General features: G+C 37.8%; 1 protein-coding gene across 4 annotated transcripts in view; it reads left to right on the top strand.

Annotated features, from left to right (window-relative positions):
- Positions 1-11,810, top strand: part of ARHGEF6 (Rac/Cdc42 guanine nucleotide exchange factor 6) — a 107,903-nt gene extending 96,093 nt beyond the window's left edge. For all 4 annotated transcript variants that reach the window (XM_016127494.2, XM_016127493.2, XM_016127495.2 and 1 more), the window contains 2 exons: positions 9,013-9,067; positions 9,947-11,810. In XM_016127494.2, coding sequence (XP_015982980.1) covers positions 9,013-9,067; positions 9,947-10,087 — 196 coding nt within the window. In that variant the 3' untranslated portion in view covers positions 10,088-11,810. The remainder of the gene's footprint in view (positions 1-9,012; positions 9,068-9,946) is intronic.
- The last annotated feature ends 4,482 nt before the right edge of the window (positions 11,811-16,292 follow it).

The raw sequence follows: 16,292 nt of genomic DNA, 5'->3' as shown, positions 1-16,292 counted from the left end.
ACTTTCATTACTTTTACAGATGAGGAAACTGAGGTTCAGGGAAATTATGTCCCTGGCCTACCTTTGCACAGTAGTGAGGGTGAGCTAATGGAGGAAAATTAGGTCAAATAGCTTATGGCTCATAAAATAAACACGAAGTAGCCAAATAATTCATTTGTTTAAACTTGAGCCATTTATGAAGTCAGGCCTAAATCTGCATCAGAAAGCATATTTCAAAGTGCTTGGCATTGTCATTGTACAGTACTTTTCCACCTAGTGTATTAAGTGATATAGCCAAATGGCAGAGCACTGGGGCTTATGAGAAGAACAGCTCTGGTTCAACTCCAAATTCTGCTATTGTTGGCCCTGTAATCTGCGGCAAGTTCCTTTACCTATCTGTGCCTCAGTTGCCTTATCTTTAAAATGGATATGATAATAATACTTTCAGGGTTGGTGAAGGCTTAAATGAAATAAGTATAAAGGCTACCACATAGTGATCACTTAATAAATTAAACTCTGTATAATTATAATATAAATGATAATGTATTATCATTTAATAATTTTTAAAATTATTTTTAAATTACTATTGACATTCAATATTATATTAGTTTCAGGGGAATAGCATAATGGTAAACTTTTATATAACTTATTAAGTGATACTCTCGATAAGTCTAGTACCCACCCACCTGGTACCATACATAGTTATTTACAATATTATTGACTATATTACCTATGTCGTACTTCACATCTCCATGACTATTTTGTAATTGCAAATTTGTACTTTTTAATCCCTTCCTCTTTTTTACACAGCACCCCCCAAACCCCCTCCCATCTGAAAACCATTAGTTTGTTCTCTGTATTGATGAATTTGTTTCTGTTTTGATAGTTTATTTTGATTTTTAGATTCCACATATGAGATCACATGGTATTTGTCTTTCTCTGTCTGACTTATTTCACTTAGCATAATACTTTCTAGGACCATCCATGTTGTTGCAATTGTTAAGATTTCATTTTGTTATAGCAAAGTAATAGTCCATTGCATGTGTGTACCACATTATCTCTATCCAATCATCTATTGCTGGGCACTTAGGTTGGTTCTATATCTTGGTTATTGTAAATAGCACTGCAGTAAACATAGGGATGTATATATCTTTTTGAATTAATGATTTGGATTTCTTCAGGTAAATATTCAAAAGTGGGATTGCTGGGTCATATGATAGTTCTATTTTTAATTGTTTGAGGAATCTTCATACTGTTTTCCATAGTGGCTGCACCAATTTGCAATCCTATCAACAGTGCACAAAGGCTCCACACCCTAGCCAACATTTGTTTGTTGATTTGTTGATGATAGCCATTCTGACAGGCATGAGATGATATCTCTTTGTGGTTTTAGTTTGCATTCCTCTGATGATTAGTGATGCTGAGCATTTTTTCACATGTCTATTGGGCATCTGTATGTTCTCTTAGGCAAATGTCTATTCATGACCTCTGCCCATTTTTTAATTGGATTGCTTGTTTTTTGGTGTTAAGTTGTATGAGTTCTTGATATATATTGGATATAAACTCCTTATTAGATGTATCATTGGCGAATACCTTCTATCCAGTAGGTTGTCTTTTCATATTGTTGATGGTTTCCTTTGCTGTGTAAACACTTTTTGGTTTGATATAGTCTCATTCGTTTATTTTTTTTTTCTGTTTTCTTTGCCTGAGGAGACATATCCAAAAAATATTACTAAGTGCAATGTCAGAGAGTTTACTGCCTATATTTTCTTCTAGGAGATTTAAGGTTTTGGGTCTTATAGTTAAGTCTTTAATTATTTCGAGTTTTTTTCTTGTATATGGTATAAGGAAGTGGTCTAGTTTAATTTTTTGTATGTATCTGTTCAGTTTTCCCACCACCATTTATTAAATACGCTGTCTTTACCCCATGATATATTTTTGCCTTCTTTGTCATAGATTAATTGACCATATAGGCATGGATTTGTTTCTGGGCTCTCTATTCTCTTACACTGATCTGTGTATCTCTTTCTATGCCAGTACCATTCTACCTTGATTACTATAGCTTTGTAGTATAGTTTAATATCAAGTAGTATGATACCTCCAATTTGTTCTTCTTTCTCAAGATTGCCATGGCATATAAATTTTAGGATTATTTGTTCTAGGTATCTGAAAACTGATATTGGTATTTTGATAGGGATTGCATTGAATCTATAGTTTGTTTTGGGTTGTATGGCCATTTAACAATGTTAATTCTATCCATGAGCATGGTATATGCTTCCATTTATTTGTATCTTCTTTAATTCCTTTGTTCACTGTCTTATTAATTTCTGAGTACATGTCTTTTATCCTTGGTTAAGTTTATTCCTAGGTATTTTCTTGATGCAATTATGAATAGGATTCTTTTCTCAATTTCTTTCTGATAGTTCATTATTAGGGTACAAAATGCAACTGATTTCTGAATATTAATTTTGTATCCTGCTACTTTACTGAGTTTATCAGTTCTAATAGGTTTTTGTGGAATCTTTAGGGTTCTCTTTATGTAGTATCATGTTGTCCACAAATAATGACAGTGTTACTTCTTCCTTTCCAATTTGGATGCTATTTATTTCTTCTTGTTTGATTGCCATGGTTAGGTCTTCCAATACTTTGTTGACTAAAAGTGGTGAAAGTAAACATCCTTGTCTTGTTCTTGATCTTAAGGAAAATGCTTTAACTTTTCCTTATTGAGTATGATATTAGCTGTTTTTGTCATATGTGGCCTTTATTATGTTGAAGTATGTTCCCTCCAGTTCTATTTTGCTGAGGATTTTTATTGTAAATATGTGCTGAATTTTGTCAAATACTTTTTCTGCATCTATTGATATGATCATATGATTTATATCCTTCATTTTGTTTACATGGTGTGTCATGTTAATTGATTTGCAGATCAGGAATAAATCTCACTTGATCATGGTGTATAATCTTTTTAATATATTGCTGAATTTGGTCTGCTAATAATTTTGTTGAGGAATTTTGCATCTATGTTCATCAGGAATATTGCCCTGTAATTTCCTTTTTGTAATATCTCTGTCTTGTTTGGGAATCAGGGTAATGGTGACCCTGTAAAGTGAGCTTGGGAGTCTTCCCTCCTCTTGAATTTTTTGAAATATTTTGAGAACAATAGGTGTTAATTCTTTTTTGAATGTTTGGTAAAATTCACCTGTGAAGCCATCCACTCCAGGACTTTTATTTATTAGGAGTTTTTTTTTGATTAATGAATTGATTATGTTAGTCATTATTGGTTTGTTCAGAATTTCTGTTCTTCATGATTCAGTCTTGGAAGATTGTAAGCTTTTAGGAATTTATCCATTTCTTGCAAGGTATTCTCTTTGTTGGCATATAATTATGAATTTTCTTATAATTATGATTATAAATAGGAATTTTCTTGTAATCCTTTGTATTTCCATGGTGTCAATTGTCACTGATTTTATTTATCTGTTTTTCTTTTTGAATTTGGTGGAAGGTTTATCATTTTTGTTTGTTCTTTTAGCTTTTCAAAGGAACTAGCTCTTGTTTTTAGTGATCTTTTGTACTATTTTTTTAGACTATTTCATTTATTTTTGCTCTGATTTTTTTTATTTCCTTCCTTCCACTCACTTTGGACTTTATTTGCTCTCTTTATACTAGTTCTGTTAGTTGTAAGGTTAAATTTTATTTTTGAGAAGTGTTGCATAATTAATACAATTTGTCTTCACCAAGAGATGAAGGCAGGAGGCAGGATTTAGCCCCCATTCCCATCCACATGCTCCAGAAGATGAAAAAGAACCCTATCTTTGTTGTCAACCCTCTCAACTCCCAGGGACAATCCCTTCCTCTAGTAGTGCCACAGATACCGGGAGGCTGGACCATGAAAGTAGACCCTCTTCTTATTTTGGAAGATGGTCTGCTCCTTTTGGTAAGCACTCTTGGTCCGACTGTCTGCTATCTTCATGACCAGCTGTTAAAAAAGCTAAGTTTAGATTTTTTAACTTGAAATTTTTCTTGTTTCTTAAGGTCTTTCACTGTGTCCCATGGATTTTGAGTTGTTGTGTTTTCACTTTTCTCAAGGTATCTTGTATTTCTTCCCTGATCTTGTTGTTAAACCATTCAATTTTTAGAAGCATGTTATTTAACCTCCATGTGTTTCTGTGTTTTTCAATTCTCTTCTTGTAATTAATTTCTAGTTTCATACCATTGTAATCAGAGAAGATGCTTGCTATGATTTTAGTCTTCTTAAACTTATTGAGACTTGTTTTATGGCCTAACATGTAGTCTCTCCCGGAAAATGTTCCATGTGTACTTGAAAAGAATGCATATTCTCCTGCTTTGGGTGAAATGTTCTAAAAATATTTATTAAATTCATTTGATCTAATATGTCATTTAAGGCTGCTGTTTTCCAGTTGATTTTTCATCTGGATGACCTATCCATTGATATTAATGGTGTGTTAAGTTCCCCTTCTATAACTGTATTGCTATCAATCTCTTCTTTCATGTCCATCAATATTTGCTTTATATATATAGGCGTTCTTACAATGGGTGCATAAATATTTACAAAGAGTATATCCTCTTGCTGGATTGATCCCTTTATCTTTATGAAACATCTTTTTTTGGTCTCTCATTATAGTCTTTGTTTTAAAATTCATTTTGTCTGATATCAGTATTACTATCCCAGGGTTTTTGTTTTTGTTTTGCTTTTGTTTTCATTTGCATGAAATATCTTTTTCTATCCCTTTATTTTCAATCTGTGTATGTCTTTTGATCTGAAGTAGGCTTATTTTAGGCAGCATGTGTATGAGTCCTGTTTTCTTATCCATTCAGTCACCCAGTGTCTTTTGATTGAAGCATTTAATCCATTTTTATTTAAAATAATGATTGATAGGTATGTAGTTATTACTATTCTGTTGTTTATATTTTTACTCTTTTCTCATTTTTTTTCTTCTTAAATAAGTTTCTTTAACACTTCTTGTAATACTGGTTTGGTAGTGATGATTTCCTTTGGCTTTCTTTTTTTTATTGTTGGGAACTCTTTATCTGTCCTTCAATTCTAAATGATAGCTTCTCTGGGTGGAGTAATCTTGGTTGTATGTAGATCCTTTCTTTTCGTCACTTTGAACATTTTGTGCCAATCCCTTCTGGGCTACAAAATTTCTGCTGAGAATTAGCTGACAGATAGGGGATCTCTCTTGTATGTCAATAACTGCTTTTCTCTTGCTGCTTTTAAGATTCTCTGTATTTAACCTTTGGGATTTTAACTATGACATGTCTTGCTGTGGGACTTTTGAGTTCATCTTGTTTGGGACTCTACGTTTCCTGGACCTGTACATCTATTTCCTTCACCAGGTTAGGGAAGAAAGTTCTCAGTCCTTCTTTCTTTTTTTTTATTTTTATTAAGTTTATTGGGGTAACATTGGTTAATACAATTATATAATTTTCAGGTGTACATTATCATTTGACATCTGTATATTCTATTGTGTGTTCACCACCTAAAATCCAGTTTCCTTCAGCTACCGTATATTTGACTGCCTTTACCCACTTCACTCTCCCCTACCTCCCTGTATTTGTCCCCCTTTACCCCATCTACCTCCCCACTCCTCCCCTACCCCACTAGTAACCACTACTCTATAATCCTCTGGTAACCACTAGTCTATAGTCTATGTCCATGAGTCTCTGTTTGTCCTGCTCATTTGGTGCTTTTAGGTATTTCATCTCTTCTTATAGCTGAGTAATATTTCATTGTATATATGTACCACAGCTTCTTTAGCCAATCATCTATTGTAGGGCACTTCAGTTGCTTCCATGTCCTGGCCACTGTGCATGATGCTGCTATGAATATCGATGTGCAAATATCTTTTCGGATATAAGTTTTCAGGTCTTTGGGATAAGTACCCAGTAGAGGGATTGCTAGATCACATGGTAGATCAATTCTTAGTTTTTTGAGGAACCTCCATACTGTTTTCCATTGTGGCTGCACCAATTTTCAGTCACACCAACAGTGTATGAGGGTTCCTATTTCTCCACATCTTCTCCAACATTTGTTATTACTTGTCCTGTTGATTATAGCCATTCTAACAGGTGTGAGATGGTATCTCCTTATAGTTTTGATTTCCATTTCCCTAATAGCTAGCAATGTTGAGCATCTTTTCAAATATTTGTTTACCATTTGTATGTCCTCTAGGGAGAAGTGTCTGTAGAAGCCCTCTGCCCATTTTTTGATTGGATCATTTGGTTTTTGTTGTTATTGAGTTGTATGAGTTCTTTGTATATTTTGAATATTAGGCCCTTTTTTGAGGTGTTGCTTGCAAATATATTTTCCCATTTGGATGGTTGTCTCTTTACCTTGTTGACAGTTTCTTTTGCTGAGTGAAAGCTTTTTAGTTCAATGTAGTTGCATTCATTTATTTTAGCTTTTACTCCCCTTGATTTTGAAGTCAAATTAATAGAAGCATCTTCAGTCCAAGGTTCTTGAGTTTAGTTCCTATGTTTTCTTCTATGCATTTTATTGTTTTAGGTCTTATATTCGGGTCTTTAATCCATTTTGAGTTAATTTTGGTGTGTGGTGATAGAAAGCAGTCTAGTTTTATTTTTTTGCAGGTGGCTTTCCAGTTTTTCTAGCACCATTTATTGAAGAGGCTTTCCTTTCTCCACTGTATGTTTTTGGCTTTTTTGTCAAATTACTTCTGGACTCTTGATTCTGTTCCACTGGTCCATGTGTCTGTTTTCCTGACAATATCAGGCTGTTTTGATTACTGTTGCATTAGTGATGCCTCCAGCCTTGTTCTTTTTTCTCAGAATGGCTTTGACAATTTAGGGTTTTTTTGTGCTTTCATACAAATCTGATGATTCTTTGTTCTATTTTTTTTAAATGCCAATAGGATTTTGATGGGAATTGCATTAAATCTGTATAATGCTTTCAGTAACATGGTCATTTTAACTATGTTGATTCTTCTAATCCAAGAACACGAAATATCTTTCCATTTCTTCAGTCCTTATTTCTTTAAATACATTTTCAATCCTTTGCTCTCTCTCTTCTCCTTCTGATACCCCTATGATTCAAATGTTGTTACAGTTGATGTCCCAGAGATTCCATAAACTTTCCATATTTTTTAATTCTTTTTTTTTGCTGTTCTGATTGGATGTTTTCTGCTTATCTTCTCTTCCAAATCACTGAATCTCTCTCCTACTTCATCTAATCTCTTGTTTATTTTCTATAATGTATTCTTCATTACTATTATTGTATTCTTCATTTCTGACTGGTTGTGTTCTATGGTTTCTGTCTCTTTGTGTAAATTCTCACTGAGTTTATCTACTCTTCCTCTAAGTTCATTGAGCATTTTTATAACCAGTGTTTTGAACTCTGTATCTGGTCGATTGCTTATTTTTATTTTGTTTAGTTCTTTTTCTGGAGTTTTGTCTTGTTCTTTCATTTGTGACATATTTCTTTGTCTTTTCATTTAGCTGCCTCCCTGTGTTGTTTCTATATATTATGTCGATCTGCTAAATCTCCCAGTCTTAGTAGGTTGGCCTTATGTAGTAGGGGTCTTGTGAGGCCCAATGGTGCAGCCTCCCTGGTCACCTGAGCCAGGTGCTCCAAAGGTATTCCTGGTGTGGACCCTTCTGTTATAGCTGAGCTTCGATTGCTTTTAGCATATTAGTGAGTGTGATTGACCCTCAGGCTGACTGTACATGACTACAGCTGATGAGCTTTTGTACAGTGGCTGATTTCATAGAATGGGATTTATTTTAGTCGGGCTCTTGTGCCTGCCAAATCCACCCTTTGGGCTTTTTGTTTGTGGAGCTAGCTAGTCAGGTGGTGCTCTGGAGTGATCCAAAGCTGGTTACTGAGTGCATTGATTCTAGGGCCTCTTAGGAGGGGCTCTGGTGCAGGCCAAGATCAGCTGCTATCTGTGCCCAGCCCAGGGGAGCTACAAAGTGATCTGTAGTTGGTAGCTTCCTGTGCTGAGCTTGAAGGTGCCTCAGAGATGCTAAGCTGTGAACCGAGGCTGGCTACCACTAGTTCCAGGCTTGGGGCCACTTAGCAAGCAGTATAGAACATGCCAAGTTCAGCTACTGCTCGTTTGGGGTATGTGGACCTTTGATAGATTTTAGGAAAGTATGCAGCACAGGCTGAGGCTGGACATTTGTGTAGAACAGCTGCTGAAAGAGGTTCAGACCAAGGTGTGAGTTGAGTGAGGCAGGGTCTCAGGGATTTACCAGGATGGGGTAAGCAGTGTTTGCTTGGTTGATGGAGACTTAGACCTGGGGCTCACCTCTGTCTGTAGGCTGGGTGGGGGGAGGGCCTATTATTATTATAGCTATATTAATCCCTACAACAACTTTGTAAGGTTTTCAGGGAATGTGGTATTATCCCCATTTTGTATGTGAGGAAAGTAAGACCAAGAGAGGATGATAAGGAAATTGGTTACCCAGGGTTAGAGGTCTGGTAAATGCTAGGATCAGACTTGGAACATAAATTTCCAAAGTCCTTGTCCAGGGAAAGAGCCTGAGAGGAAATGACTGCTCTACAACTCAGCCAGAACATTTTATCCTTTTTCTGGAATATGTGGGATCTTCCAGGAATAATGGCCCTGGCTTTATGTCATATAGGTTCAGATAGGTGAGAAAGGCAGGCAATGTCAAAGCACAGATATTGTAGGACAGACAGGACCCTGTGACACCTCTCATTATATCTTAGGTGATGTTCATTCCTTCCCCAAATAAATAAATCAAAATCTGATGATGAGTCCTAGTATCTTTTTTGGTACTCAACCAAGCTAAGAAGTGAATGGCAAAGGAGATGGGAAGTATGGAAAATGTACAATAATGTGGCATTTGCATTAACACGTGTGGTGGTGGTGGTGGTGGTGGTGGTTAGTCTATAACAATAAGGAATACAAGGACAATTTATAGCAGTGTCTCTTCTGATCAGCTAGAAAATCACTGTTTTTCAGGATCTTTACTTAATGATACTTAACAATATTTTAGGCCAGCTATTAATCTCTGGACATTATATTCTAGGAGCCTCGTTGACACAGTTTATGCCTTGAAGGATGAGGTCAAAGAACTGAAACAGGTAATGAAATATAAAAGTCTCTTTTTCAGATCATAACCAGAATTATAAATCATGATTTGTGGGCGCCTCTGCAGACGTGATCCAGTGCTCTGTGATGCACACTCTTCCTTGTGTTTGAGGACTGACTGTACCTGGTGTCAGGGTAAAGGATGGATTGGAGGGGATTCAGACCAGAGACTTGAAGACCGCTTAGGAAATTGTTATAAAGCTCAGGGTGAGACATGATGAAATCCTGATCTGAGGCAGTACCACTGAGGATGTGGAAAAGGAAAACGAATTTAAAAGAAGGCACGTCACAGAGTTAGAGCCTGTGGAAAATGATGATGTGATGTTGGGATTAAAAAAGAGCCAGGGGATTGAAGATGAAGCTTCTTACCTGGGTATCTAGTTTGATGTGGTTGTGCTCTTTACGGAGCTCAGCAACCACAGAAAGAAGAGAAGTTTGGGGTGATGGAGACACTGAGTTCACTTTGGGACATAATGAGTTTGAGGTACTTGTAACACATCTAAGTGGAAATACCAAGTTGGCATTGGGGACTGTGGACCTGGTGCTCATGATATGAAATGAGGTCAGTATCAGAGAGATTTGGGAGGCTCCTTAATAGATACTTGAGTTGAAAGAGAACAGATACTAAGTGAAAAGAGCATTGAATTAACAGAGGGCCAGGACCGGAGCTTTAGAGGATGTTTGTATTTCAAGAAAGGATTGGTTAGAGAGAGATAGGAGAATCAAGTGGCTGCCTTGTCTTAGAAGTTAAGGGAGAGGAGTTTGAGGAAGGAAAGTGTAGTGAGTGGTGAAGGCCACCAAGAGGATGAGCAAGAAGAGCCCTGAGAAGGAGTCCATTTGTTTGGTAATCGACAAGTCTTTTCCTATCATAGGAGAATAAAAGAATGAAGCAATGCTTGGAAGAAGAATTGAAATCAAGAAGGGACCTAGAAAAGCTGGTCCGGAGGCTGCTGAAGCAAACTGATGAATGCGTTCGGGCTGAGTCCAGTAGCAAGACCTCCATTCTTCCATAACCATTACTGTGCAGCTGGGCAGAGTGTGCCATCAGCATATCTTGAAATGTCCAACTGAATGGTTTGGCTCAGTTTGCTCACCTCTCTGGTTTTTTATTTTGTGTTTGAGTCAGCCCCTTTCCCCTCTGTTTGCTTGAATGCTTATTGTTGGTTGGTTGGTTACGTTTTTTCAATAGGGGTAAAAGCAAAAGATGGTGGTAAAAGTCTCCTTAGCATCTTTTCCATTCAATAACAAAAAGAAAGCTAATGTAGGCAAATGACTTAAGTGGTCTTCAGATGGCCTTCAATTCATAGTGCCTCTTTAACAGCCATTACTCTTTTGGGGCTGGCTACTATCCCAAAGCAGCTGGCCATGGCTTATTAAAGGTGAATTTGACTTTTCTCCCAATGCTTTCCTATACCTGGAAGACCCCTAGTACTTAATTTACTGAAAGCAAAACTTTTTGAGCTATGACTAGAATAGGGTGAAAGATGAACACGTTTGCCCAATGATCTAGTTGCCCTTCCCTGAACCATCATGTGCCACTCCTCAATGTACACTTTTTTTTTATTACTGCCCTCTGCTGTCTATAAGACCAAGAAAACAGTAATGCCCCTGTTTATCTTGTGTTGGTTTACATTTTAACTCTGTGGGTCAGAAGTTCTGGTCATCCATGCCAACACCAAATCCATTAGCAAGTTGCACTAGATAGTCCTCACTTCAGCAGCAGAGTTGACCATCTCTACCCCAGTACATGATATGATTTTCCCCTAGCCTTCCACCTCATGTGTAAGTTTAATACCTCCCCAGTGATTTTGGCCAACCATACCAAGTGGTGTTTAAGCTAGTATATGTGTACTTTGCTTACTTTTTAAAAATATAGACTGTGAGCAGTTACTTTACTTACATTGTATATTCAAATTACAACTTCTCATATTTTTAAAACAATCTTCCATTGAGGAAATATTGTGCCCTAGTAGATAGCTTTAACTCACTTTAATGCTCTCCCATATATACGTGAGAAGCTGCAATATTCATCAGCCTCTTTGAGTAAGACTTCTTTGCATATCTGGGAAGAAAAAAACCACTCTAGTAGCTGTGTGTTGGTTACTAATGAAGCTGGTTATTTGAATTTGGTTTATTCAAGTTGCTCATCTGATACTTTATCAGTATCTCAGAAATTGAAACTGTGATAAACCAGGTTTAGGTGATGGTCACAGAAGGGTAGCACACATCCAAATTTCATATTATCAAAAGTCAACCCAAGGTTCTCTCTCCAAAATTGGTGAAATTTGTCCAGGTGGTCAAGATGAACTGGAAAGAGATCAGAAGGCCAATAGACTCATCAAAGTTGTCTTCCAGATATATTTAATTAGTGCCTATAAATGTGGGTTTTACAAATGTTGTTTAGAAATCAAACTTGAAGTTTGAAACTCCCAGCTTGCCAAGCCCTTTTACTTCCTAGTACTGGGGGTCTCAAATTCCTATAGCTACATGGTACAGGGCTGTTGACTGCTTGCTGCACAGCAGAAATTACACCATCCACAGGAAATGGACTATTACTGCAGTCCAAATCAGCCAACCACACATGGCTGTCATGGGAAGCTGAAGAGTGAAGGAGATTTCTAGGAATTGGCTGTCACTCTGTTTAAGTACAGCAGTTTAGAGATGCCATCTTTCACCTAAAAATTGAAAACAACACAGATCTTAATATCTGTCCTGTCGGTGGTTAGTCAATGGCTTGCAATAGATGTGCATACTATATTCATAGGAAACATGTTTGTGATTACAAAATATTTTAGTTGATAAGGTATAGCTTAAAATATTGAAAGGTCTTTATTTTAAAGTGACATGTACATATGCATGTTTTGGGGACTTAGCTCTTCTAATGAGAGGCCCTTGGTACTCTGGGTAATAAAGCTTGTGCAGAGTGGTGTCCACGCCCATACACTAAACAGTAATATAAAGGAAATGAAGCCATGTTAACCTGAGAGCAGTGTCTCCTTAGTTATGTTGTTTACAATACTCTATAAATAAATGGGTTCCTGTTACTCTGTAATTAAACTGCTGCCCTTAGAGGCCTTTCAGTTTCTCTTCTGTCATGCCCTTCTTACGCTCAAATTTTCTAACTTGTTTTTATTTGGAAGACTTTTAAAATAGACATTTTCAATAAATAAGAATAACAATGCTTTATAAAATAAGTCCTGTGTTTTTTTTGCTAGCTAGCATGCAGAAAGATTTCTCATGCTGTGTCAGCTTCCTTTCCTATTTCCCTCATTATTCTCCACTCTCACCCCCTTGACAGCTTTGACTTTTTTCACTCAATGAAGATGATATTTTCTCCACACTTTATATATAGATTATACATGCCATGAGACAGACCTTCCTTAACTTCTCTACCCCTCTCCTTCTGGCCCCAGCCTATAAGCTGTCTGTATCTCTTCTCACCATTTTCCTTCCAATACTAGAGAAAGAGATATATTTGACTGTTCAAGCTTATCCTTTGACCTTTAGTCTTGCCTCATTCCTCTTTATATTTTGCAAGATTTTTTTAATCACTAATATCCTTTTTGACTACAGTTCTAATGCTGGTATCAACAGTCAGGAAGAATGTATTTGTTCCACCTCAAGATAGATCTGGATATTATCTATTGCTACTCAGCATCCATTCTTACCCTCATTATGTTTCCTCCTGGAAGGCAAAAAATACACATTCCACCTTCCTTTGCAGCTAGGGTTCTGGATATAATGTGGGTTCTGATACATTTTTAGTTCTAGCAATGAGATGACTTTGCACAATATTTGGAAGGCTTAAGTTAGGTAGAAAATAATTTCCTGGGGCTTGGTGTCTAGCAGGCAGTTCCAAGGATATGTTTTTGGCTTCTGTACTCTATATTCCAGTGTATGTGCTCACAACTTTGTAGATGAGAAACTGTAGTGGCAATAGTGCTGATGGTAGCAGCAGCAACAGCTTCCTAAACTAGATTTGGACCACAACTGCAGTTATATGACCTTGAAGCCATTAGTCCAATGACAAGCCCCTGACTTCCACTTCTGTAGCCAATGATTTTGTAGGTAACTCATATTACTTTTCTATTTGAAATATGTTCAGTGGTTTATGTTTTGTATTCTGAAGCTATAAATATAACTTTGCACCTCCTGTGTTAGGCCCCGTACTAAGTGTTTTACATAATTGAGCTCATGTAATCCCCACAACCCTATGAGGTATTCACTATTGTGAATACAATATTACAAATAAACAGAGGCACAGATGTTTAACAATATGCTAGTACATGTGGATTTGGGATTTGAAACCCTGGTCTGTCTGGCTCTTGGATCCATGCTCTTTCTACCACATTTCTTCCTCTGCAAAATTAAAACATCTAGGAAATACTTTTCAATATTGATCTTGACCTCTGCAGTATTTGACCCTTGCCTCTTTTATATATCTCTCCTTCCTTGGCTTTCATGATCTTAACTTTTCTGGCATTCATTCAACCTTTCTGACCACCTCTATCTCCTTTGTTGGATCTACCTCATTTGCTTATCCCTGAACATTGCTGATCCTCAACGCTCCTTTCTTCTTTTCATGTTTATAGACTCTTCCTTGATAAACTTGTCTACTACAATAACTTCATTTATCAAAATGCAGATGACTCTCATGTCCATATTTTTCCATCCTGAACTTTCTTGTGAGCTCCAGACCCATGGATGCGAACTACCTTCTGGATATTTCAGCTTGGATGCGCAACACCTCAAACTCAACATGTCCCAAATTGGATTCCTTGTTTCTATTCCTGAATCTGCTTCTCCAATGTTTCCTTCCCATCCCAGTGAATAGTGCCCTTGTCCATTTAGTTTCCCAAACCAGAAAAAGTCATTTTCCTTCATTCCAGACCCCCCTACTCAACCCTGTATAAATTTATACATTAAGCCTTTATAAGTCTAGTCATCAACTCTTACCATTTTTAACTCTTGTATCTCCTGAATTTCTCACAATCCTCATAACCATTATCTATTTTTAGCACTTGTCACCTCTCCCTTGGACTAATCTGCCTCTTGTATTACCTCTATTATGGGCTCTTTGGGGCCAGTAGAATGATTATCTAAAAGACTTGATATGTCATTCATCTGTTTAAAAATTTAATCTCTTGCAACTTCTCACCAAACTTAGTAAAATTCGATCTCTTTGAATTTCTCTTAAGTCCTATTATATACCATTTGCCCTGCCTAGAATCTCTTTCCCATCCTTGTCCATCTAGTGAATTCTTTCCATTTAGAGTCAGCTCAAGTAGTTATGTAAACTGATTATTTTTAAAATGTATGTACATATATGTCTATGCATGTGTATGCATACATTTACATATACGTAATATGTATATTTGTGTGTATTAGGATTATTGGAGGAAATGCAAGATGCCTAGTTAGATTTGAATTTTAGCTATAGAGCAAATAATATTTTGGTATAGATCATGCCACAAATATTGAGTGGGCTATATTTATACTAAGTTTTTCAATGTTTGCCTGAAGTTAAAATGTAACTGGGTACCCTTAATTTTTATTTGCTAAGTCTGATAGCATATATATATTTGCACCTCCTGTGTGTTAGGCACTGTACTAAGTGTTTTACATGGTAGAGCTCATGAAATTTATATAAATTTTCTTAAGAGCAGTGATACCCTAATTGCAATGAACACAGCTAGTGCCCAGAATGTGAGTTCTAAACACTATACTCTGCACTGAAAGAGATCAGGGCTGCTTAGAGAAATGGCTGATTCTATGGCTAAGGCAAGGAAGGTAAGAGATGAGCCTCTAACATCCTGTTGTGCCAGAAAGGAATAGAATACTCAAAAAAACAAAGAGACATATAAGGACACAAGTACCAACTTTAAGAGGCCCCACTGGCCAAATAAGAGGAATTATGAGCACCAAAATAAGTATAGTAATGAATTAGAAAACATTGACATAGACTAGCCAAGATAGTGTAGAAGGTAGATGCTGTGCATACCTCCTCTTGCAACCACACCAAAATTATAACAAAATTACAGAGCAACCATCACTGGGAATTGTCTGAGGTCTGGTTCAACAGAAGTCTTACAACTGGAGACATATATAAAAGGTCACCTCAAGGCTGGTAGGAGGGGCAGAGATGAGCAACTGGCCAGTCTCACAACTGTATGTGGCAGCTGAGAATCAGAAAGCTTATCATGGCTGCAGGGGCCCCTCCCCACCCCAAAGAGCAAGGGATCCCAGCCCTGCAGTGGGCTCCACAGCCCAGGATGCCAATGCCAGGAAGAGAAGTCCCCACAACCTCTAGCTGTGAAAAACAGCAGAGATTGTGGCTGAGTGAGACAGAGGGTTGAGAGAGTCACAGACATTCCTCATAAAGGTCCCATGCCTGCACTTAATGACTGATGGACTCACTTACTCTGAGCTCCAGCACTGGGGCATCAGCTTGAAAGGTACTCAGTTGAGACACTGAGTTGTCCGGCTTCAGGGTGAGAGCTGGAAGGGCTGTTTTCTCCCCAACAGAGGTGCTGGCAGTAGCCATTGCTCCTTGTTTGAGCCCTCCTCATCCTGGTATGCTGATATGGGCAGCTGCCATATTTGAGTCTCCATCAACCTGGATAATAGGTCACTCTGCCCAGTGATTTCCTGAGACTCTACTTCTCCTAACTTGTGGGCTGACCCAAGCTTACTTCAGTGGATTATTCCATACAAATGGCCTGTCTTGGCTCATGCTGTGGACTTTCCTAAAATTTCTCAAAGGCTAACAAAATCAAAAGAAGCAGCATCTGGCCACAGCATGCCCCATATCTCTTGCTGAGCAGCACCAAACCTGGCACTAGCAGCAGCCAACCTTGGTTTCTGGCTTGGCTTCTCGAGGCACCTGTAAGCCCAACATGGGTGGCAGCCGTCTTTGGGTTGCTTGGCGACTCTTGCCAAGTGGCTCTGGAAGTGCACAGGCTACAGCTGAACTTGGCCTGCAGCTGGACCCCTCCCAAGAAGCTCTTGGGCCTGCATACCCAGTGACCAGCTTCAGCCAACAACATAACTGGAGGACCATCCAGGGCTGCATCTGAAGTGGACACACCCAATGGGAAGACTGAGCAGGCATGAGAGCCCTGCTAAAGTGAATCCTACTACATAAGGTTAGCCCCTCACCAGCCAGTCCTCACAACCAATCAGCCCAAGGGTCAATCCCTACTATCAAAGTGCAAACAG

The sequence above is a fragment of the Rousettus aegyptiacus genome, unplaced genomic scaffold, assembly GCF_014176215.1.
Source record: "Rousettus aegyptiacus isolate mRouAeg1 unplaced genomic scaffold, mRouAeg1.p scaffold_m13_p_9, whole genome shotgun sequence".
NCBI classification, from domain to species: domain Eukaryota; kingdom Metazoa; phylum Chordata; class Mammalia; order Chiroptera; family Pteropodidae; genus Rousettus; species Rousettus aegyptiacus.
The sequence above is the reverse complement of the archived record's forward strand: the minus strand, read 5'-3'. Positions and strand labels throughout refer to the sequence as shown.